Below are 22923 nucleotides of genomic sequence, written 5' to 3'. Positions count from 1 at the left end.
CATGGACAGATGATGTTGTAGTCATTACAGGACAGATGATGTTGTAGTCATTACAGGACATGGGACAGATGGTGTTGTAGTCATTACAGGACAGATGATGTTGTAGTCATTACAGGACATGGGACAGATGATGTTGTAGTCATTACAGGACATGGGCTGATGATGTTGTAGTCATTACAGGACAGATGATGTTGTAGTCATTACAGGACATGGACAGATGATGTTGTAGTCATTACAGGACATGGGACAGATGGTGTTGTAGTCATTACAGGACATGGGCAGATGATGTTGTAGTCATTACAGGACAGATGATGTTGTAGTCATTACAGGACATGGACAGATGATGTTGTAGTCATTACAGGACAGATGATGTTGTAGTCATTACAGGACAGATGATGTTGTAGTCATTACAGGACATGACAGATGATGTTGTAGTCATTACAGGACAGATGGTGTTGTAGTCATTACAGGACAGATGATGTTGTAGTCATTATAGGACATGGGACAGATGGCGTTGTAGTCATTATAGGACATGGGGCAGATGGTGTTGTAGTCATTACAGGACATGGGCAGATGATGTTGTAGTCATTACAGGACAGATGATGTTGTAGTCATTACAGGACATGACAGATGATGTTGTAGTCATTACAGGACATGGGACAGATGATGTTGTAGTCATTACAGGACAGATGATGTTGTAGTCATTACAGGACAGATGATGTTGTAGTCATTACAGGACATGACAGATGATGTTGTAGTCATTACAGGACAGATGGTGTTGTAGTCATTACAGGACAGATGATGTTGTAGTCATTATAGGACATGGGACAGATGGCGTTGTAGTCATTATAGGACATGGGGCAGATGGTGTTGTAGTCATTACAGGACATGGGCAGATGATGTTGTAGTCATTACAGGACAGATGATGTTGTAGTCAATACAGGACATGACAGATGATGTTGTAGTCATTACAGGACATGGGACAGATAATGTTGTAGTCATTACAGGACATGGGACAGATGATGTTGTAGTCATTACAGGACAGATGATGTTGTAGTCATTACAGGACATGGGACAGACGATGTTGTAGTCATTACAGGACAGATGATGTTGTAGTCATTACAGGACATGGACAGATGGTGTTGTAGTCATTACAGGACATGGGCAGATGATGTTGTAGTCATTACAGGACAGATGATGTTGTAGTCATTACAGGACATGACAGATGATGTTGTAGTCATTACAGGACATGGGACAGATAATGTTGTAGTCATTACAGGACATGGGACAGATGATGTTGTAGTCATTACAGGACAGATGATGTTGTAGTCATTACAGGACATGGGACAGACGATGTTGTAGTCATTACAGGACAGATGATGTTGTAGTCATTACAGGACATGGACAGATGATGTTGTAGTCATTACAGGACATGGGACAGATGATGTTGTAGTCATTACAGGACAGATGATGTTGTAGTCATTACAGGACATGGACAGATGATGTTGTAGTCATTACAGGACAGATGATGTTGTAGTCATTACAGGACATGGACAGATGATGTTGTAGTCATTACAGGACATGGGACAGATGATGTTGTAGTCATTACAGGACATGGGACAGATGATGTTGTAGTCATTACAGGACATGGGACAGATGATGTTGTAGTCATTACAGGACATGGGACAGATGATGTTGTAGTCATTACAGGACATGGGACAGATGATGTTGTAGTCATTACAGGACAGACGATGTTGTAGTCATTACAGGACATGGGACAGATGATGTTGTAGTCATTACAGGACAGATGATGTTGTAGTCATTACAGGACAGATGATGTTGTTGTCATTACAGGACATGGGATAGATGATGTTGTAGTCATTACAGGACAGACGATGTTGTAGTCATTACAGGACATGGGATAGATGATGTTGTAGTCATTACAGGACATGGACAGATGATGTTGTAGTCATTACAGAACAGATGATGTTGTTGTCATTACAGGACATGGGATAGATGATGTTGTAGTCATTACAGGACATGGACAGATGATGTTGTAGTCATTACAGAACAGATGGTGTTGTAGTCATTACAGAACAGATGGTGTTGTAGTCATTACAGGACAGATGATGTTGTAGTCATTACAGGACAGATGATGTTGTAGTCATTACAGGACATGGACAGATGGTGTTGTAGTCATTACAGGACATGGACAGATGATGTTGTAGTCATTACAGGACATGGGACAGATGATGTTGTAGTCATTACAGGACATGACAGATGGTGTTGTAGTCATTACATGACAGATGGTGTTGTTGTCATTGCAGGACATGGGACAGATGATGTTGTAGTCATTACAGGACAGATGATGTTGTAGTCATTACAGGACATGGGACAGATGATGTTGTAGTCATTACAGGACAGATGATGTTGTAGTCATTACAGGACAGATGATGTTGTAGTCATTACAGGACAGATGGTGTTGTAGTCATTACAGGACAGATGGTGTTGTAGTCATTACAGGACAGATGGTGTTGTAGTCATTACAGGACAGATGATGTTGTAGTCATTACAGGACAGATGATGTTGTAGTCATTACAGGACATGGACAGATGGTGTTGTAGTCATTACAGGACATGGACAGATGATGTTGTAGTCATTACAGGACATGGGACAGATGATGTTGTAGTCATTACAGGACATGGGACAGATGATGTTGTAGTCATTACAGGACATGGAAAGGAAAGTAAAGTTCAAAATCTTCCTGCTGTGCTTCCGATGCCGTATCTTAATTTGATCATCCTGTTGATTCAGGAATTGTCCTGCATGGCAATGCAAACATGTAGTGTATTCGAGGTTTAAAAAGACTTCTAAAGTTTGTAATTTCAACTTAAAATTTAGGGGAGGGTTTGGCCGGGGGGCTTTCCTTGGCTCATTGAGCTCTAGCGACTCCTTGTGGCGGGCCGAGGGCCTGCAAGCTGACTTCAGTGTTCAGTCGAACGGTGTATACACAGACACATTGGTGCGGCTGGCTTCCAGGTCAAAGCGAGCAGTGTGTTAAGAAGCAGCGTGGCTTGGCGGGTCACGATTCGGGAGGAGGCATGTCTTGAACTTCGCCTCTCCCGGGCCCGTTGGGGAGTTGCAGCGATGAAACATGATCATTACTAAAAATAAAAAAATACAAATATAAAAAACGCCCATTAATTATAATCCACAAAACACATCACATCTTCCGGTTGCTGCAGGATTATTTGCCTGCTGTGTGAAACTGGCTCAAATTAAGATACGGCATCTGTATCATGCATTAGTTATTCTAATACAGCTACTCTTTTACCCTCCATGAGGTAGATCTGATATCGTCACATATAGAATATGGGAAAGGAATGGGAATTTCATCTTTGGAAACATCGCATACACATCATGAGAGACAACGTGATGATAACAAGTGTTGATTCTGCCTTAACAATGGCTGCCCACCGGTATGCTAGAAGACAAACCAACTGTTAGTTTCTCAAACAGCTAGCAGAAGAGTTAAAACAAACTATAGGCTACACAAGTAACATTCTAGCAGTCGGATTAGGCTTCAGCTGCTGCCGCAAACAATGAATCGGCTAACTCACCTGCCAGCGCAGGACATCAGGGATTTCATATGGCTCTCTTCCGACATTCAAGTACTCCAGTCACCAACTAACTCCCAACGCTACTAAAGACGACAGTAGACCTGCTGTACGTCATTACGTCCAGCTGTTTTTAATCGACACAAGGCAGTTCAATGGAAACACACTGTGGCAGGCAATTGTCGCATCTACTTTCTATGTAAACTTAGTAAACGTCTACAAAAATAAATCATCATTAACTGGTCCAGTGATAGTTTTTTTTTTGTAGACAGTTACTAAGTTTGAATAGGAAGAAGATACGGCCTCTGCAGAAGTCAACTTCTTGCGTTTAGCGAACCAGAGCAGAGCTGTTGAGCAGAGCTGTTGTGAAGGAAGTTGTCAAGGAAGTGAGTTTGTGTTGATAAAGGACCTCTCGCCCTCACCTACTGTCAACTTATCATGTTAATGTGTAGCTAACTGAAGCTGGCTAAGTGAATCTGGCTAACTTTATTAAACCCTGAGTAGATATAGCTAGCTAACAGAAGATGGCTAACTGAAGCTGGCTAGCTTTATTAAACCCTGAGTAGATCTAGCTGTTAAACTGAAGCTGGTTAACTGAAGCTGGCTAGATTTATAGACCCCCTGATTAGATGTAGCTGGCAAACTGAAGTTGGCTAACTGAAGCTGGGTAACTGAAGCTGGGTAACTGAAGCTGGGTAGCTTGATAAAACCCTGAGTAGATCTAGCTGGCTAACTGAAGCTGTCTAACTGAAGCTGGCTAGCTTCATTAAACCCTGACTAGATCTAACTGGCTAACTGAAGCTGGCTAGGTGTATTAAACCCTGACTAGATCTAGCTGGCTAACTGGAGATGGCTAACTGAAGCTGGCTAGCTTTATTAAACCCTGACAAGATCTAGCTGGCTAACTGAAGATGGCTAACTGAAGCTGGCTCTCTTTATTAAACCCTGACTAGATCTAGCTGGCTAACTGAAGATGGCTAACTGAAGCTGGCTAGCTTTATTAAACCCTGACGAGATCTAGCTGGCTAACTGAAGATGGCTAACTGAAGCTGGCTAGCTTTATTAAACCCTGAGTAGATAGAACTGGTTAACTGAAGATGGCTAGCTTTATTAAACCCTGACTAGATCTAGCTGGCTAACTGAAGCTGGCTAGCTTTATTAAACCCTGACTAGATCTAGCTGGCTAACTGAAGATGGCTAACTGAAGCTGGCTAGTATATCCTACCTGGGGTTTTCTAACTGTTCCAGAAATAGCACACCTGATTCAACTGGTCCACTAATGACCAAACCCTTGACCAGATGAATTTTGAGCTGGTTCAGGACTACTAAAATGCATGAACTGGTGGTCGCCCCCAACAATGTTAGCGGAGGGGGTGACTAACGGAGAGTCTAAAACAGACAGAGAGTCCCTTTCCCAAATGAACAGGTGAACCTGACAATGTCTTGGCCTAGTTCAGGGCTGCAACGACATGGGGAAATGTCTGGGGTCCTGGAGAGGTTTGAGAACCCCTGTCGTAGATATCTGATCATCTAACAGTCTCTTATGTCCTCTTCAAACACTGGGAACTCTGCACCAATATCAGGAAGGAAGCTAGGCCCTACATTTACCAGCCCGCACCCTGCTCACCCTGGGCCAGTGGACCAACCCTACCCAGGCCTGGGCAAGTGGACTAACCGTACCCACCCTGGGCCAGTGGACTAATCCTACCCACCCTGGGCCAGTGGACTAAACCTACCCACCCTTGGCAAGTGGACCAACCCTACCCACCCTGGGCCAGTGGACCAACCCTACCCACCCTGGGCCAGTGGACCAACCCTACCCACCCTGGGCCAGTGGACCAACCCTACCCACCCTGGGCCAGTGGACCAACCCTACCCACCCTGGGCCAGTGGACCAACCCTACCCACCCTGGGCCAGTGGACCAACCCTACCCACCCTGGGCCAGTGGACCAACCCTACCGACCATGGGCCAGTGGACTAACCCTACCCACCCTGGGCCAGTGGACCAACCCTACCGACCCTGGGCCAGTGGACTAACCCACCCTGGGCCAGTGGACTAACCCTACCCACCCTGGGCCAGTGGACTAACCCTACCCACCCTGGGCCAGTGGACTAACCCTACCCACCCTGGGCCAGTGGACTAACCCTACCCACCCTGGACCAGTGGACTAACTCTACCCACCCTGGGCCAGTGAGCCAACCCACCCTACCCACCCTGGGCCAGTGGACTAACCCTACCCACCCTGGGCCAGTGGACTAACCCTGCCCACCCTGGGCCAGTGGACTAACCCTGCCCACCCTGGGCCAGTGGACTAACCCTACCCACCCTGGGCCAGTGGACTAACCCTACCCACCCTGGGCCAGTGGACTAACCCTACCCAACCTGGGCCAGTGAGCCAACCCACCCTACCCACCCTGGGCCAGTGGACTAACCCACCCTGGGCCAGTGAGCCAACCCACCCTGCCCACCCTGGGCCATTGGACTAATCCACCCTACCCACCCTGGGCCAGAGGGCCAACCCACCCTTGGCCAGTGGACCTGCCCACCCTACTCACCATGGGCCAGTGGACCAGCCCACCCTACTCACCCGGGCCAGTGGACCAACCCACCCTACCCACCCTGGGCCAGAGGGCCAACCCACCCTACCCACCCTGGGCCAGAGGGCCAACCCACCCTGGGCCAGTGGACCAGCCCACCCTACTCACCATGGGCCAGTGGACCAGCCCACCCTACTCACCATGGGCCAGTGGACCAGCCCACCCTACTCACCATGGGCCAGTGGACCAGCCCACCCTACTCACCCGGGCCAGTGGACCAGCCCACCCTACTCACCCTGGGCCAGAGGGCCAACCCATCCTACCCACCCTGGGCCAGTGGACCAACCGACCCGGGCCAATGGACCAACCCACCCTACCCACCCTGGGCCAAAGGGCCAACCCACCCTACCCACCCTGGGCCAGTGGACCAACCCACCCTGCCCACCCTGGGCCAGAGGGCCAACCCACCCTGGGCCAGTGGACCAGCCCACCCTACTCACCATGGACCAGTGGACCATCCCACCCTACTCACCCGGGCCAGTGGACCAGCCCACCCTACTCACCCTGGGCCAGAGGGCCTACCCACCCTACCCACCCTGGGCCAGAGGGCCATCCCACCCTGGGCCAGTGGACCAGCCCACCCTACTCACCATGGGCCAGTGGACCAGCCCACCCTACTCACCATGGGCCAGCCCACCCTACTCACCATGGGCCAGTGGACCAGCCCACCCTACTCACCCGGGCCAGTGGACCAGCCCACCCTACTCACCCTGGGCCAGAGGGCCAACCCATCCTACCCACCCTGGGCCAGTGGACCAACCCACCCGGGCCAATGGACCAACCCACCCTACCCACCCTGGGCCAAAGGGCCAACCCACCCTACCCACCCTGGGCCAGTGGACCAACCCACCCTGCCCACCCTGGTCCAGAGGGCCAACCCACCCTGGGCCAGTGGACCAGCCCACCCTACTCACCATGGACCAGTGGACCAGCCCACCCTACTCACCATGGACCAGTGGACCAGCCCACCCTACTCACCCTGGGCCAGAGGGCCAACCCACCCTACCCACCCTGGGCCAGTGGACTAACCCACCCTGGGCCAGTGGACCAACCCATCCTACCCACCCTGGGCCAGTGGACCAACCCACCCTACTCACCCTGGGCCAGTGGACTAACCCACCCTGGGCCAGTGGACCAACCCACCCTGGGCCAGATGACCAGCCCACCCTGGGCCAGTGGACCAACCCACCCTACTCACCCTGGGCCAGTGGACTAACCCACCCTGGGCCAGTGGACCAACCCACCCTGGGCCAGTGGACCAACCCACCCTGGGCCAGTGGACCAACCCACCCTACTCACCCTGGGCCAGTGGACCAACCCACCCTGGGCCAGTGGACCATCCCACCCTGGGCCAGCCCACCCTGCCCTACCCTTGCCTAAAATATGCCCCCCCCCCACCTCCCTGTGAGAGAAGGAATTGCAGTGACACACAGACAGGCCCCCAAACTGTCCCCAGTTTAGATTATGTTAACTTTGAGGTTTTAAAAATAAACCGTTACGAAATAAATGATCTAATTGTCAGAACAGCTGCTCTACAAATCCTGGACTGACACAGAATAACATATCCTATATACAACTATTCAACAGAACGCACTAGGCTACCGCAATGGAACACGTTCCACATAGCCTAACTAAAACAAAACGTTTCGGCTACTTGGAATGTTGAATGGAATTATTTTTTGAAGTAGACTACATGTGTTTTTAGATTGGTATTCTACTGCAAACATACGAAAGATAATAAAAACGCCTGTTGCGTTATTACAACCTGCCTCATTTCTGTCAATCTGGAATAGCGCAACGCGCAACCGGTATATCTTGTCAGCTCATGCCACCTAAATTAAGCTTTTTTTTAAACAAGTAGCCCAAAGGAAAAGTGACTTACTCATGGTCCGAACGAACAGTTTTACTCAAGACATAAAATGAAGTAAGCCTCTTCTCAGGTCAAAAGTTTGGATAGAAGTCTTCGCAGCGGATCCATGTCACTCTCAACAGCCAACGTCGCGAAAGAAGAGATGGGAGCTCCGACAGTTGAGTCTTGACGTGCAGCCATTGGCCAAGGTGCATAAAGATGGCGCCCGCATGTATTTATCACAAATCAGGGGATTACTGGGGCTGGAGCCCCTGGGCCCCCTGGCCTGTGGGACGTCCAAAGGACAGCAAGAAATATAAATGAAATATATACAGTATTTATTATGCATGTAGCATATATACACTACTGGTCAAAAGTTCTAGAACACCGACTCATTCAAGGGTTTTTCTTTATTTTTACTATTTTCTACATTGTAGAATAATAAACTATGAAATAACACATATGGAATCATGTAGTAACCAAAAAAAAGTGTTAAACAAATCAAAATATATTTTATATTTGAGATTCTTCAAATAGCTACCTTTTGCCTTGATGACAGCTTTGCAAAATAAAATATATACAGTATATATTATGCATGTAGTATATATATACTGTCACACCCTGACCTTAGTGTTCTTTTTTTTCCTTGTTATTTTGGTTAGGTCAGGGTGTGACATGGGTGATGTATGTGTTTGTCTTGTCTAGGGGTTTTGTAGGTTTATGGGGCTGTGTCCTTTCTAGGTAGTTTGTATGTCTATGGTTGCCTAGATTGGTTCTCAATTAGAGGCAGATGTCTATCGTTGTCTCTGATTGGGTACCATATTTAGGCAGCCATATTCTGTGGGTGGTTGTCTTCTGTCTATGCACCAGATAGGACTGTTTCGGTTTTTTCCACATTTTTGTTGTTTTGGTATTTTGTAGTGTTCACGTTTATGATCTTTATTAAACATGTTGAACTCTTACCACGCTGCGCTTTGGTCCGATCCTTCGGCCACAGACGAAAGCCGTTACACACAGGTTTTACTGCGTCGGCCAATCACAGAAGGACTCAGGAACCCACTCTCAATGAGTATAGGCAGCCTAATCATCAGATGGGGGAGGAGACGAGGTAGAGGACTCACATTGGTAACTGGGTGATTTACATTCTTTTTTTTAAATGGCTACCTCATTTCTGTACCCAACACAAGGTCCCTCAGTCGAGCAGTGAATTTCAAACGAAGATTCAAAATGACTAGACGTGAAATAACTGAAACATACAAAAAACAACAGACGGAAACGTGAAAAACTATACAGCCTATCTGGTGAATATAAACACACAGAGACAGGAACAATCACCCACGACACAATAAATGAAGATAAACATAAAATATTTTGACCCAAGGCGTGACACTACCTCATTTCTGTACCCAACACACAGAATTATCTGTAAGGTCCCTCAGTCGAGCAGTGAATTTCAAGCGAAGATTCAACCACAAAGACCAGGGAGGTTTTCCAACGCTAAGAAGGAGTATAGCATAATGATACTGCGGATGATGTGTTAAACCCACCCAGTCGTTCATCTGAACTGAGCTGCAGGAGAGGAAGGAAACTGTCACCATGAGGCCATTTGTCACGTTGGTATTAAGGATCGGGAGACAGGCGCAGGAATGTGTAATTGCTCTACCCAAATTACATGTAAAAGGTCACGGGGACGAAGACCAAACAAGCACGTACACAAAAGAACAGGGTTGAAACCCAAAAGAAAAGAGCGAGGAGTACCTCGAATAAATAACACAATGATTAACACACGGGACGAGACCCGTAATCAATATATACGAAAGCCCAAAACAACACAGGAGTACATCGAATAAATAACACACGGGTCAAGACCCGTAATCAATATATACATGGCACAAAAGCCCAAAACAGCACAGATACTCACACGAAACAACGGACATTGTAACAATAATCGCCAGGACAACGGTAAACAAAAGGGCGGCACACTTATACAATTACTAATCAATGGGAATAGAGACCAGGTGTGCGTAATGACAGTTCCGGAAGGATCCGTGACACCATTGGTGATTTTTAAAACAGTTACAGAGTTCAATGTCTGTGATGGGAGATAACTGAGGATGACAGAGTGAAAAGAAGGATACAGATATATAAATATAGAGACTATAAACCAACCCATGCAGCTTGTATGATGCATCAGGACATTAAAGTTAATTACTGATGAAAAAAGCATAGCAAAGGAATGCACCTTATGGCATAAATGTAAAGTCTTTTGTTTCGGGACAAATCCAACACATCACTGAGTAACTGAGGATGGATCAACAACATTGTAGTGACTCCATCATAACGACTTCAATGACAGAGTGAAACACAACACATCACTGAGTAACTGAGGATGGATCAACAACATTGTAGTGACTCCATCATAACGACTTAAATGACAGAGTGAAACACAACACATCACTGAGTAACTGAGGATGGATCAACAACATTGTAGTGACTCCATCATAACGACTTAAATGACAGAGTGAAACACATCACATCACTGAGTAACTGAGGATGGATCAACAACATTGTAGTGACTCCATCATAACGACTTAAATGACAGAGTGAAACACAACACATCACTGAGTAACTGAGGATGGATCAACAACATTGTAGTGACTCCATCATAACGACTTAAATGACAGAGTGAAACACAACACATCACTGAGTAACTGAGGATGGATCAACAACATTGCAGTGACTCCATCATAACGACTTAAATGACAGAGTGAAACACAACACATCACTGAGTAACTGAGGATGGATCAACAACATTGTAGTGACTCCATCATAACGACTTAAATGACAGAGTGAAACACATCACATCACTGAGTAACTGAGGATGGATCAACAACATTGTAGTGACTCCATCATAACGACTTAAATGACAGAGTGAAACACAACACATCACTGAGTAACTGAGGATGGATCAACAACATTGTAGTGACTCCATCATAACGACTTAAATGACAGAGTGAAACACAACACATCACTGAGTAACTGAGGATGGATCAACAACATTGTAGTGACTCCATCATAACGACTTAAATGACAGAGTGAAACACAACACATCACTGAGTAACTGAGGATGGATCAACAACATTGTAGTGACTCCATCATAAATGACAGAGTGAAACAACACATCACTGAGTAACTGAGGATGGATCAACAACATTGTAGTGACTCCATCATAACGACTTAAATGACAGAGTGAAACACATCACATCACTGAGTAACTGAGGATGGATCAACAACATTGTAGTGACTCCATCATAACGACTTAAATGACAGAGTGAAACACAACACATCACTGAGTAACTGAGGATGGATCAACAACATTGTAGTGACTCCATCATAACAACTTAAATGACAGAGTGAAACACAACACATCACTGAGTAACTGAGGATGGATCAACAACATTGTAGTGACTCCATCATAACAACTTAAATGACAGAGTGAAACACATCACATCACTGAGTAACTGAGGATGGATCAACAACATTGTAGTGACTCCATCATAACAACTTAAATGACAGAGTGAAACACATCACATCACTGAGTAACTGCCTCCTTATTTTCCAGCATGGTGGTGGCTGCTTCATGGTATGGGTATGCTTGTCATCAGCAAATACTGGGGAGTTTTTCAGGATGAAAAGAAACATGTTTGAGCTAAGCACAGGCAAAATCCTAGAGGAAAACCTGCTTCAGTTTGCTTTACACCAGACACTGGGAGAGGAATTCACCTTTCAGCTGGACAATAACCTAAAACACAAGGCCAAGTGTTCCTGAGTGGCCAAGTTACCGTTTAGACATAAATATTCTTGAAAATCTACGGCAAGACTTGAAATGTGCTGTTTAGCCATGATCACCCAGCATCTTGACAGAACTTGAAGAATTTTGAAAAGAAAAATAGGCAAATATTGCACAGTAAGAGTGATCAGATGAATTGCAATTAATTGCAAAGTCCCTCTTTGCCATGCAAATTAACTGAACCCCCCCAAAAACATTTCCACTGCATTTCGGCCCTGCCACAAAAGGACCAGCTGACATTATGTCAGTGATTCTCTCGTTAACACAGGTGTGAGTGTTGACGAGGACAAGGCTGGAGATCACTCTGTCATGCTGATTGAGTTTGAATAACAGACTGGAAGCTTCAAAAGGAGGGTGGTGCTTGGAATCATTGTTCTTCTTCTGTCAATCATGGTTACCTGCAAGGAAACACATGCCGTCATCATTGCTTTGCACAGAAAGGGCTTCACAGGCAAGGATATTGCTGCCAGTAAGAATGCACCTAAATCAACCATTTATCGGATCATCAAGAACTTCAAGGAGAGTGGTTCAATTGTTGTGAAGAAGGCTTCAGGGCGCCCAAGAAAGTCCAGCAAGCACCAGGACTGTCTCCTAAAGTTGATTCAGCTGTGGGATCAGGGCACCACCAGTACTGAGCTTGCTCAGGAATGGCAGCAGGCAGGTGTGAGTGCACAGTGAGGCAAAGACTTTTGGAGGATGTCCTGGTGTCAAGAAGGGCAGCAAAGAAGCCACTTCTCTCCAAGAAAAACACCAGGAACAGACTGATATTCTGCAAAAGGTACAGGGATTGGACTGCTGAGGACTGGGGTGAAGTCATTTTCTCTGATGAATCCCCTTTCCGATTGTTTGGGGCATCCGGAAAAAAGCTTGTCCGGAGAAGACAAGGTGAGCGCTACCATCAGTCCTGTGTCATGCCAACAGTAAAGCATCCTGAGACCATTCATGTGTGGGGTTGCTTCTCAGCCAAGGGAGTGGAACAATTTTGCCTAAGAACACAGCCATGAATAAAGAATGGTACCAACACATTCTTTCGGGCGGCAGGGTAGCCTAGTGGTTAGCGCATTGGACTAGTAACCGAAAGGTTGCAAGTTCGAATCCCTGAGCTGACAAGGTACAAATCTGTCATTCTGCCCCTGAACAGGCAGTTAACCCACTGTTCCTAGGCCGTCATTGAAAATAAGATTTTGTTCTCAACTGACTTGCCTGGTAAAATAAAATTAAAAATTCTCTGAGAGCAACGTCTCCCAACCATTCAGGAACAGTTTGGTGATGAACAATGCCTTTTCCAGCATGATGGAACACCTTGCCATAAGGCAAAACTAAGTGGCTCGGGGAACAAAACATCGATATTTTGGGTCCATGGCCAGGAAACACCCCAGACCTTAATCCCATTAATCCCAGACCTCAAGAGGCGGGTGGACAAACAAAACCCACGAATTCTGACAAACTCCAAGCATTGATTATGCAAGAATGGGCTGCCATCAGTCAGGATGTGGCCCAGAAGTTAATTGACAGCATGCCAGGGCGTAATGCAGAGGTCTTGAAAAAGAAGGGCCAACACTGCAAATATTGACTCTTTGCATCATCTTCATGTAATTGTCAATAAAAGCCTTTGACACATGTGAAATGCTTGTAATTATACTTCAGTATTCCATCGTAAAAATATCTAAAGACACTAAAGCAGCAAACTTTGTGAAAATTAATATTTGTGTCATTCTCAAAACGTTTGGCCACGACTGTACAGTTATGCAAAGCTCTTATGAGACTCAACAGCTGTAATGACTCTTAGACTTACCCAATAAGATTCCCAGCTGTAATGACTCTTAGAGACTTACCCAATAAGACTCCCAGCTGTAATGACTCTTAGAGACTTACCCAAGAAGACTCCCAGCTGTAATGACTCTTAGAGACTTACCCAAGAAGACTCCCAGCTGTAATGACTCTTAGAGACTTACCCAATAAGACTCCCAGCTGTAATGATTCTTAGAGACTTACCCAATAAGACTCCCAGCTGTAATGACTCTTAGAGACTTACCCAATAAGACTCTCAGCTGTAATGACTCTTAGAGACTTACCCAATAAAACTCCCAGCTGTAATGACTCTTAGAGACTTACCCAATAAGACTCTCAGCTGTAATGACTCTTAGAGACTGATCCAGAAAGACTCTAATCTGCTGTAGTCTCTCTTAGAGACTTACCCAAGAAGACTCCCAGCTGTAAAGACTCCTAGAGACTTACCCAGAAAGTCTCCTAGCTGTAATGACTCTTAGAGACTTACCCAATAAGACTCCCAGCTGTAATGACTCTTAGAGACTTACCCAAGAAGACTCCCAGCTGTAATGACTCTTAGAGACTTACCCGATAAGACTCCCAGCTGTAATGACTCTTAGAGACTGTAATGCTGTAATGGCTGCTAAACGTGTTTCTAACATGTATTGACTCAGGGGTAAAAAATAATAATTGCCATCTAGAACCTTTAATTAAGGGCTCTCCTCCTCGGTTGTCCTCCACAGGATAACCTTTTGAATAACCCTTTTTGGTTTCAGATATAACCATTTTTGGTTCCATTTAGAACCCTTTCTACAGAGGGTTCTACATGGAACCAAAAAGGGTTCTACTGTCATTCCCTGACCTTAGAGAGCCGTTTTTTATTTCTCTATTTGGTTAGGCCAGGGTGTGACTAGGGTGGGCATTCTAGTTTCTTTATTTCTATGTTTTCTGTTTCTATGTTTTGGCCGGGTATGGTTCTCAATCAGGCACAGATGTGTATCATTGTCTCTGATTGGGAATCATACTTAGGCAGCCTGTTTTTCCACCTTATTTGTGGGTTAGTTGACTTTGTTAGTGGCCTGTATAGCCCAAGTAAGCTTCACGGTCGTTTTTGTTGTTTCTTGTTTTTTGTTGGTGACATTCAAAATAAAAATAAATGTTCGTTCACCACGCTGCACCTTGGTCCAGTCATTTCCCTGACGACGGTCCTATGGGAACCCTTTGTCACGAGCGTCGTATGGAGTAGACCAAAGCGCAGCGTGGTTAGAATACATTCTTCTTTATTTAATGAAGAACACATTAAACAAAACAAAACGTGACGCTATGATAACGAGTGCTGACACAGGCAATTACACATAGACAATAATCCACGAAATACCCAAAAGAAAGATGGCTGCCTAAATATGGTTCCCAATCAGAGACAACGATAAACACCTGCCTCTAATTGAGAACCAATCTAGGCAACCATAGACCAACATAAACACCTAGATGACACAAATACAAATTCCTGCCTTGGCAGCAGCTAATTGGGATCCCTAATAAACACACATAACATGTAAATAGAACACATGAACCTGTAAATAGAATACATGAAACGTAAACACACACACACACACACACACACACACACACACACACACACACACACACACACACACACACACAGCAGACAAACAACAGGCACAAGACAGAGCGTTTAGAAATGTGTTTTGTCCAGATGTGGGTCACCAGTTAATCCCTGGATGTTTTGATGTCAGCCTATCAACAGCCATTCTATTAGAGAGGGGGTGAGAGGGGGAAGGAGGGGGAGATTCAGGGAGAAAGAGAGAGGGGTGAGAGGGGGGAAGGAGGGGGAGATTCAGGGAGAAAGAGAGGGGGGTGAGAGGGGGAAGGAGGGGGAGACTCAGGGAGACTCAGGGAGAACGAGAGAGGGGTGAGAGGGGGAAGGAGGGGGAGACTCAAGGAGAAAGAGAGGGGCTGAGAGGGGGAAGGAGGGGGAGATTCAGGGAGAAAGAGAGAGGCGTGAGAGGGGGGAAGGAGGGGGAGACTCAGGGAGACTCAGGGAGAACGAGAGAGGGGTGAGAGGGGGGAAGGAGGGGGAGACTCAAGGAGAAAGAGAGGGGGTGAGAGGGGGAAGGAGGGGGAGACTCAAGGAGAAAGAGAGGGGGTGAGAGGGGGAAGGAGGGGGAGATTCAGGGAGAAAAAGAGACTGAGAGAGTTTGATAGAGGGAGGGGGACAAGGGGGTAAAGAGAGAGGGGGAGAGAAGGGGAGAGAGAGGGGTGTAAAGAGAGAGGGGGAGAGAGAGGGGTGTAAAGAGAGAGGGGAGAGAGAGTGGAAGAGTCTCTCTCACTCATTCTCCCCCCCTCTCTCTCTCCCTCTCTCTTTACACCACTCTCTCTCCCCCTTCTCTCTCCCCCTCTCTCTTTACACCCCTCTCTCTCCCCCTCTCTCTTTACACCACTCTCTCTCCCCCTCTCTTTCTCCCCACTCTCTATCTCCCTCTCTATTTCCCCCTCCACTCCACCCGTCTCTCTCTCTCTCTGCCACCCTGGCTCCGATAAAACGAGAGCACTACATAATCATCATCATAATCGTCCTCTCCTCGAGACACGCATCAAAGTTCACGTCGCACCGAAACACAGGTGCTTTGCAGCGCGAGACCGTCGACAGCGGAGTAAAAAGACTGTCCCATTTAACCGATCTAATCTCAAACCTTTTTTACATGAACAGTTGTTGTTATTAATGTGAGTAGAAAGGCTACAGATACGGTCGTTATCATGTCTGACTGCAGGAAGCAATGGAACCGGGAGAACGAGCTGCCGGTCTACCTGGCAGGAACGATTACAACCCGGCCGAACCAACGGAAATCCTACGGGATGTTTTCCTCGGCGGATGGCGCCTGCGACAGCAAGACTGTAGACTGTGATAACTTTGCCGCGGGAAGGAGAGGAACCAGGACTCCCAGGAGCGTCAGCCGAGACAGGCTCCTCGACCACACCGATGGCGACGTTCCCGAGACGGCAAGTGAGGCCAGTGAGGTCCGGGCTGTCGGTTCTCAGGTCAGCTCTCCCGGGGAGAGAGAGGATGTGAGGCCGGGTGTGGAGATTGAGTACCCGGCAGGGAGGCAGAGTCACTCCGGTCAGAAGAATGGAAAGGTAGGTGAAAACGGATTTTTTTTCTCTCGCCCATGTTTATGTTGATTAAAAGTAGGGCAGATCGCTTGTGGATGCTACATTTCCATAGCTTACTCTGTTCTGCAGTGCAGTAACGTCAGCTAGGCTGTTCCTAAAATAGGCTACGCAGATATCTCTAGGCTGCCCACATCACCTGAACCGGTGACGGCCAGGTTAGGCTACGTGTGGTGATGAATTGAACAGCTCCATTTTGAGCTATCCCAGCTTCTGTCACACACACACACACACACACACACACACACACACACACACACACACACACACACACACACACACACACACACACACACACACACACACACACACACACACACACACACACACACACACACACACACACACTGAACATCGCGGCTGCTCTGACTGCACTGCACGCGAAGACAAAAGGAGGTCCTGCAGCTAGAGCGTTCCTTCCGCCTCTGAGTTCACTGGCTGCGGGAAAAGAGAGAGAGAGAGAGAGAAAGAGAGCGAGCATGTCCGGTACTGACCGCCAGGGGAATGGTATCCCCCACCTTCCGGTAAGACTCTCACCTGGCGGGGCTGGCAGCCGGACGGGCTGGCTGGCTGTCTAGCGCGGAATAGCCATTGTTTTCGGTCAATAGGCGAACAAACGGCGCTGTCCATTTCAGCACCACATACTGAGTCTAACGCCGCTGTAGGTTCCTTGGTAGACTATAGGTTTACAAAAAGGAGATCGTTTCTGTTTATTATATTCTGTTCTACAGAGAAAACAATGATTGTAGCCCAGACTAAAGGCACGCTGAGGTTGTCGAGGGCGACAGGGCGATACTGCTGCTGTACCAAGCTGCAGCCTCGGCTAGATAAATCCCTGCTCCTGATACCGTTGGCGGGGATTAAAATCTTAGTGTCGCCGGATGATAGCCAAGCAGTTTGAGTAGAAGGCCTGTGTGATGTCTGCCCTGGCCCAGTATTCCCCATGTCAGCCAGACAGGCCGCATAATGATACCACCCCAATCGCCGAGATCATTTTTGATGATCCCCATCGGTCCGTTCTGCCGCGACGTGTCAAGTCAATGCGTCTGCTCTCTGCCATGTCTCTATCTGACATGGTTGAGTTGTTATCAGGGATTTGTACTAAGTGACAATCCGACGTTGTATGTTGTGCTGCTGGTTGGAAGGAGTAAGACAATAGTCTGGACTCTGGGGGAGAGAGAGAGAGACACATAAATAGAGAGTGAGAGAGAGATATACAGAGGTAGAGAGTGAGAGAGAGAGAGAGAGAGAGAGAGAGATAGACACAGAGAGAGAGAGAGAGGTAGAGAGTGAGAGACAGAGGTAGAGAGTGAGAGACAGAGGTAGAGAGAGAGACAGAGGTAGAGAGAGAGAGAGAGAGAGCGAGAGAGAGAGAGAGAGAGAGAGAGAGAAAGAGGTAGAGAGTGAGAGACAGAGGTAGAGAGTGAGAGACAGAGGTAGAGAGTGAGAGACAGAGGTAGAGAGTGAGAGACAGAGGTAGAGAGTGGGAGACAGAGAGAGAGAGAGACAGAGAGAGAGAGAGAGAGAGCAACAGGGAAGACCGATTTGAGGTGTTCTTGTGAGAGAGATCTGTCTTGGGGATACAGAGGTAGAGAGTGAGAGAGAGAGAGAGAGAGAGAGAGAGAGAGATAGACAGAGAGAGAGAGAGAGGTAGAGAGTGAGAGACAGAGGTAGAGAGTGAGAGACAGAGGTAGAGAGTGAGAGACAGAGGTAGAGAGTGAGAGAGAGTGAGAGAGAGCGAGAGAGAGAGAGAGAGAGAGAGAGAGAGAGAAAGAGGTAGAGAGTGAGAGACAGAGGTAGAGAGTGAGAGACAGAGGTAGAGAGTGAGAGACAGAGGTAGAGAGTGAGAGACAGAGGTAGAGAGTGGGAGACAGAGAGAGAGAGACAGAGAGAGAGAGAGAGAGAGAGCAACAGGGAAGACCGATTTGAGGTGTTCTTGTGAGAGAGATCTGTCTTGGGGATATTCTAGCCTCATTGGTTCATTCAGAAAACATGCAGCTATTTAAATGGTGTAAAACTTTGAATAAAACTATTGGTAAAAATACATGCACAGCTTTCAGGATTCTTGGTCATGTTTGGATATAGTGGCAGTGGAGGACAAAGTATCCCATTGTCATGCCTGTCATACTTGAGTCACTCAAGTAAAATGCTACTTGAGTAAACATCTAATAGCATTTGGTTTTAAATTATAAATATCCTTAAGTAGAAAAAGTTAAAGTATAAATCATTTCAAATTCCTTATGTTAAGCCAACCAGAGGGCATTTTATTTTACATGTTACATTTAAAGATTAGTAAAAGGTAAACACTCCAACACTCAGACGTCATCATTTACAAACTAAGCATTTCTGTTTAGAGACTCCTCCAGATCAGAGGCAGGAGGGATGACCAGGCCTAGCCTGGCCTAGGATGTTCTCTGTTTAGAGACTCCTCCAGATCAGAGGCAGTAGGGATGTTCTCTGTTTAGAGACTCCTCCAGATCAGAGGCAGGAGGGATGACCAGGCCTAGCCTGGCCTAGGATGTTCTCTGTTTAGAGACTCCTCCAGATCAGAGGCAGTAGGGATGTTCTCTGTTTAGTGAGTCCTCCAGATCAGAGGCAGGAGGGATGACCAGGCCTAGCCTGGCCTAGGATGTTCTCTGTTTAGAGACTCCTCCAGATCAGAGGCAGTAGGGATGTTCTCTGTTTAGTGAGTCCTCCAGATCAGAGGCAGGAGGGATGACCAGGCCTAGCCTGGCCTAGGATGTTCTCTGTTTAGAGACTCCTCCAGATCAGAGGCAGTAGGGATGACCAGGCTTAGCCTGGCCTAGGATGTTCTCTGTTTAGTGAGTCCTCCAGATCAGAGGCAGTAGGGATGTTCTCTGTTTAGTGAGTCCTCCAGATCAGAGTCAGTAGGGATGTTCTCTGTTTAGTGAGACCTCCAGATCAGAGGCAGCAGGGGTGTTCTCTGTTTAGTGAGACCTCCAGATCAGAGGCAGCAGGGATGTTCTCTGTTTAGTGAGACCTCCAGATCAGAGGCAGTAGGGAGGACCAGGGATGTTCTCTGTTTAGTGAGTCCTCCAGATCAGAGGCTTTAGGGATGACCAGGGATGTTCTCTGTTTAGTGAGTCCTCCAGATCAGAGGCAGTAGGGATGACCAGGGATGTTCTCTGTTTAGTGAGTCCTCCAGATCAGAGGCAGTAGGGATGACCAGGGATGTTCTCTGTTTAGTGAGTCCTCCAGATCAGAGGCAGTAGGGATGACCAGGGTTGTTCTCTGTTTAGTGTGACCTCCAGATCAGAGTCAGTAGGGATGTTCTCTGTTTAGTGAGTCCTCCAGATCAGAGGCAGTAGGGTGGACCAGGGATGTTCTCTGTGTCAGGATTTGGCCAGGGTTGTTCCAGTTGTTTGTCAGTAGATGTCCCCATTGTGCTTTTTGTCCCTGTGTTTTTCCCTTGACCCCCATTATTGTTTGCACCTGTGTCTCGTTTCCCCTGATTGTATTTAAACCCTTTGTTTCCCTCAGTTCTGTGCTCTGTGTTTGTATGTTAGCACCCTGCCCTAGTGTTCTGTGTGCTCTTGTCGATTCCGGGTAACGTTCTTGTGGTATTCTGTTTTTTGTTTTTGTTTAGTTTTGGTGAGTTTCTTTTTAGGTCTTTTTGTGTTTTTCCTTCCACCTTTTGGATTTGCCATTTTTTATTTTTAGGATTTTTTCTTCATTAAATACACCGTCTTAAGTACTGCTGTGTCTGCCTCATCTTCTGGGTTCTGCTGTCTATTCGTGGCTCAGTTGGTTAAGTGACTGTTTCTCACTCCGGAGACCCAGGTTCGAAACCGGGTCCTGACACTCTGTTTAGTGAGTCCTCCAGATCAGAGTCAGTAGGGATGTTCTCTGTTTAGTGAGTCCTTCAGATCAGTGTCAGTAGGGATGACCAGGGATGTTCTCTGTTTAGTGAGTCCTCCGGATCAGAGGCAGTAGGGACGACCAGGGATGTTTTCTGTTTAGTGAGACCTCCAGATCAGAGGCAGTAGGGATGTTCTCTGTTTAGTGAGTCCTCCAGATCAGAGGCAGTAGGGAGGACCAGGGATTTTCTCTGTTTAGTGAGTCCTCCAGATCAGAGGCAGTAGGGATGTTCTCTGTTTAGTGAGTCCTCCAGATCAGAGGCAGTAGGGAGGACCAGGGATTTTCTCTGTTTAGTGAGTCCTCCAGATCAGAGTCAGTAGGGATGACCAGGGATGTTCTCTGTTTAGTGAGTCCTCCAGATCAGAGACAGTAGGGATGACCAGGGATGTTCTGTTTAGTGAGTCCTCCAGATCAGAGACAGTAGGGATGACCAGGGATGTTCTGTTTAGTGAGACCTCCAGATCAGAGACAGTAGGGATGACCAGGGATGTTCTGTTTAGTGAGTCCTCCAGATCAGAGACAGTAGGGATGACCAGGGATGTTTTGTTTAGTGAGACCTCCAGATCAGAGACAGTAGGGATGACCAGGGATGTTCTCTGTTTAGTGAGACCTCCAGATCAGAGACAGTAGGGAGGACCAGGCCTAGACTGGGTTGTGCATTTTTTGTTGTTGTTGCAAGCAGAGAGACAGAGCGATACTCCAAACAGTCGTATCTCCATGGCAACACTTCAGCCAGTAGATGTTAGGCTACAGCATCGGGGAAGACAGGCGGCTTGGTTGCCATGGAGACGTAACATCTTTCTCCCCGGGTAGGGCGCTATCTGAAGCTGTGTATCCTTGGTGACGGGAGATGGCAGAAGATCAGGACGTCCTTTTCAACAGGAAACACATCCTTCCTAGTAGCATCTGTTCTTCTAGTAGCTGATTCAATAAGTTATTATCAAACATCTCCTAATATCATGACTGAAAACAGTCTCTCTCTCTCTCTCTCTCTCTCTCCTATCTTCCCCTCTGTCTCGCTCTCTCCTCTCTTCCTCTCTCTCTTGTTCTCTCTCTCTCTCTCTCCATCTCTATTCTCTTCCTCTCTCTCTCTCTCTCTCTCTCTCTCTCTCTCTCCCTCTCTCTCTCTCTCTCTCTCTCTCTCTCTCTCCCCCTGCCCCCCCTCTCTCTCTCTCTTTCTCGTATCTCTTCCTCTCTTCCTCTCTCTCCTCTCTCCTGCCTCCCCCCTCCCCCTTCTCCATCCCGTGTGCAGAGTGAGAGGTTGCTGATTAAAGGGGGTCGTGTGGTGAATGATGACCTGTCTCGGTATGCAGACGTCTATGTGGAAGACGGCCTTATAAAGTAAGTACATGGGAGAGTCTCAACACGCGTTTCCTTGATTCCTCACTTCCTCTATCCTCGCCTGCTCCTCTCATTTCTCCTAACTCTCTTCACTCTCCCCCCTTACCTCCCCCATCCCCCTCCTCACTCCCCCTACCACCCCTCAAACACCTCATCTCTCCTAACCCTGTTCCCTCTCCTCCTCCCCATCCCCCTCCTCACTCCCCCTACCACCCCTCAACCCTCTCATCTCTCCTAACCCTGTTCCCTCTCCTCCTCCCCATCCCCCTCCTCACTCCCCCTACCACCCCTCAACCCTCTCATCTCTCCTAACCCTGTTCCCTCTCCTCCTCCCCATCCCCCTCCTCACTCCCCCTACCACCCCTCAACCCTCTCATCTCTCCTAACCCTGTTCCCTCTCCTCCTCCCCATCCCCCTCCTCACTCCCCCTGCCACCCCTCAAACCTCTGATCTCTCCTAACCCTGCCCCCCCTCTCCTCTATAGACAGGTGGGTGATAACCTGGTGGTACCTGATGATGTGAGGGTGCTCCTAACCCTGCCCCCCCTCTCCTCTATAGACAGGTGGGTGATAACCTGGAGGTACCTGATGATGTGAGGGTGCTGGAGGTTCATGGAGGTTTGGTGATACCTGGAGGTTTAGATGTGAACACCTGTCTAATGAAGCCTCACCTGGGCTGTCCACCTGTAGACGACTTCTACCTGGGCAGCAGAGCCGCGCTGGCCGGGGGCACCACCATGATCAGTGAGTGGACACACACACACACACACACACACACACACACACACACACACACACACACACACACACACACACACACACACACACAT

The 22923-nt window shown here is 47.4% G+C and overlaps 1 protein-coding gene across 1 annotated transcript in view; it reads left to right on the top strand.

The window, feature by feature from the left end:
• Positions 1 to 16316: 16316 nt before the first annotated feature.
• The window catches only part of LOC135528957 (dihydropyrimidinase-related protein 1-like), a 22763-nt gene continuing 16156 nt past the window's right edge, over positions 16317 to 22923 (top strand). The window contains exons 1-3 of the mRNA XM_064957935.1: positions 16317 to 16841; positions 22006 to 22094; positions 22653 to 22837. Of these exons, the coding sequence (XP_064814007.1) occupies positions 16464 to 16841; positions 22006 to 22094; positions 22653 to 22837 (652 nt within the window). The 5' untranslated portion in view covers positions 16317 to 16463. The remainder of the gene's footprint in view (positions 16842 to 22005; positions 22095 to 22652; positions 22838 to 22923) is intronic.

The sequence above is a fragment of the Oncorhynchus masou genome, unplaced genomic scaffold, assembly GCF_036934945.1.
Source record: "Oncorhynchus masou masou isolate Uvic2021 unplaced genomic scaffold, UVic_Omas_1.1 unplaced_scaffold_1063, whole genome shotgun sequence".
Taxonomy (NCBI): domain Eukaryota; kingdom Metazoa; phylum Chordata; class Actinopteri; order Salmoniformes; family Salmonidae; genus Oncorhynchus; species Oncorhynchus masou.
Note: the sequence above shows the minus strand (reverse complement) of the source record. Positions and strands in the feature narration are given on the sequence as shown.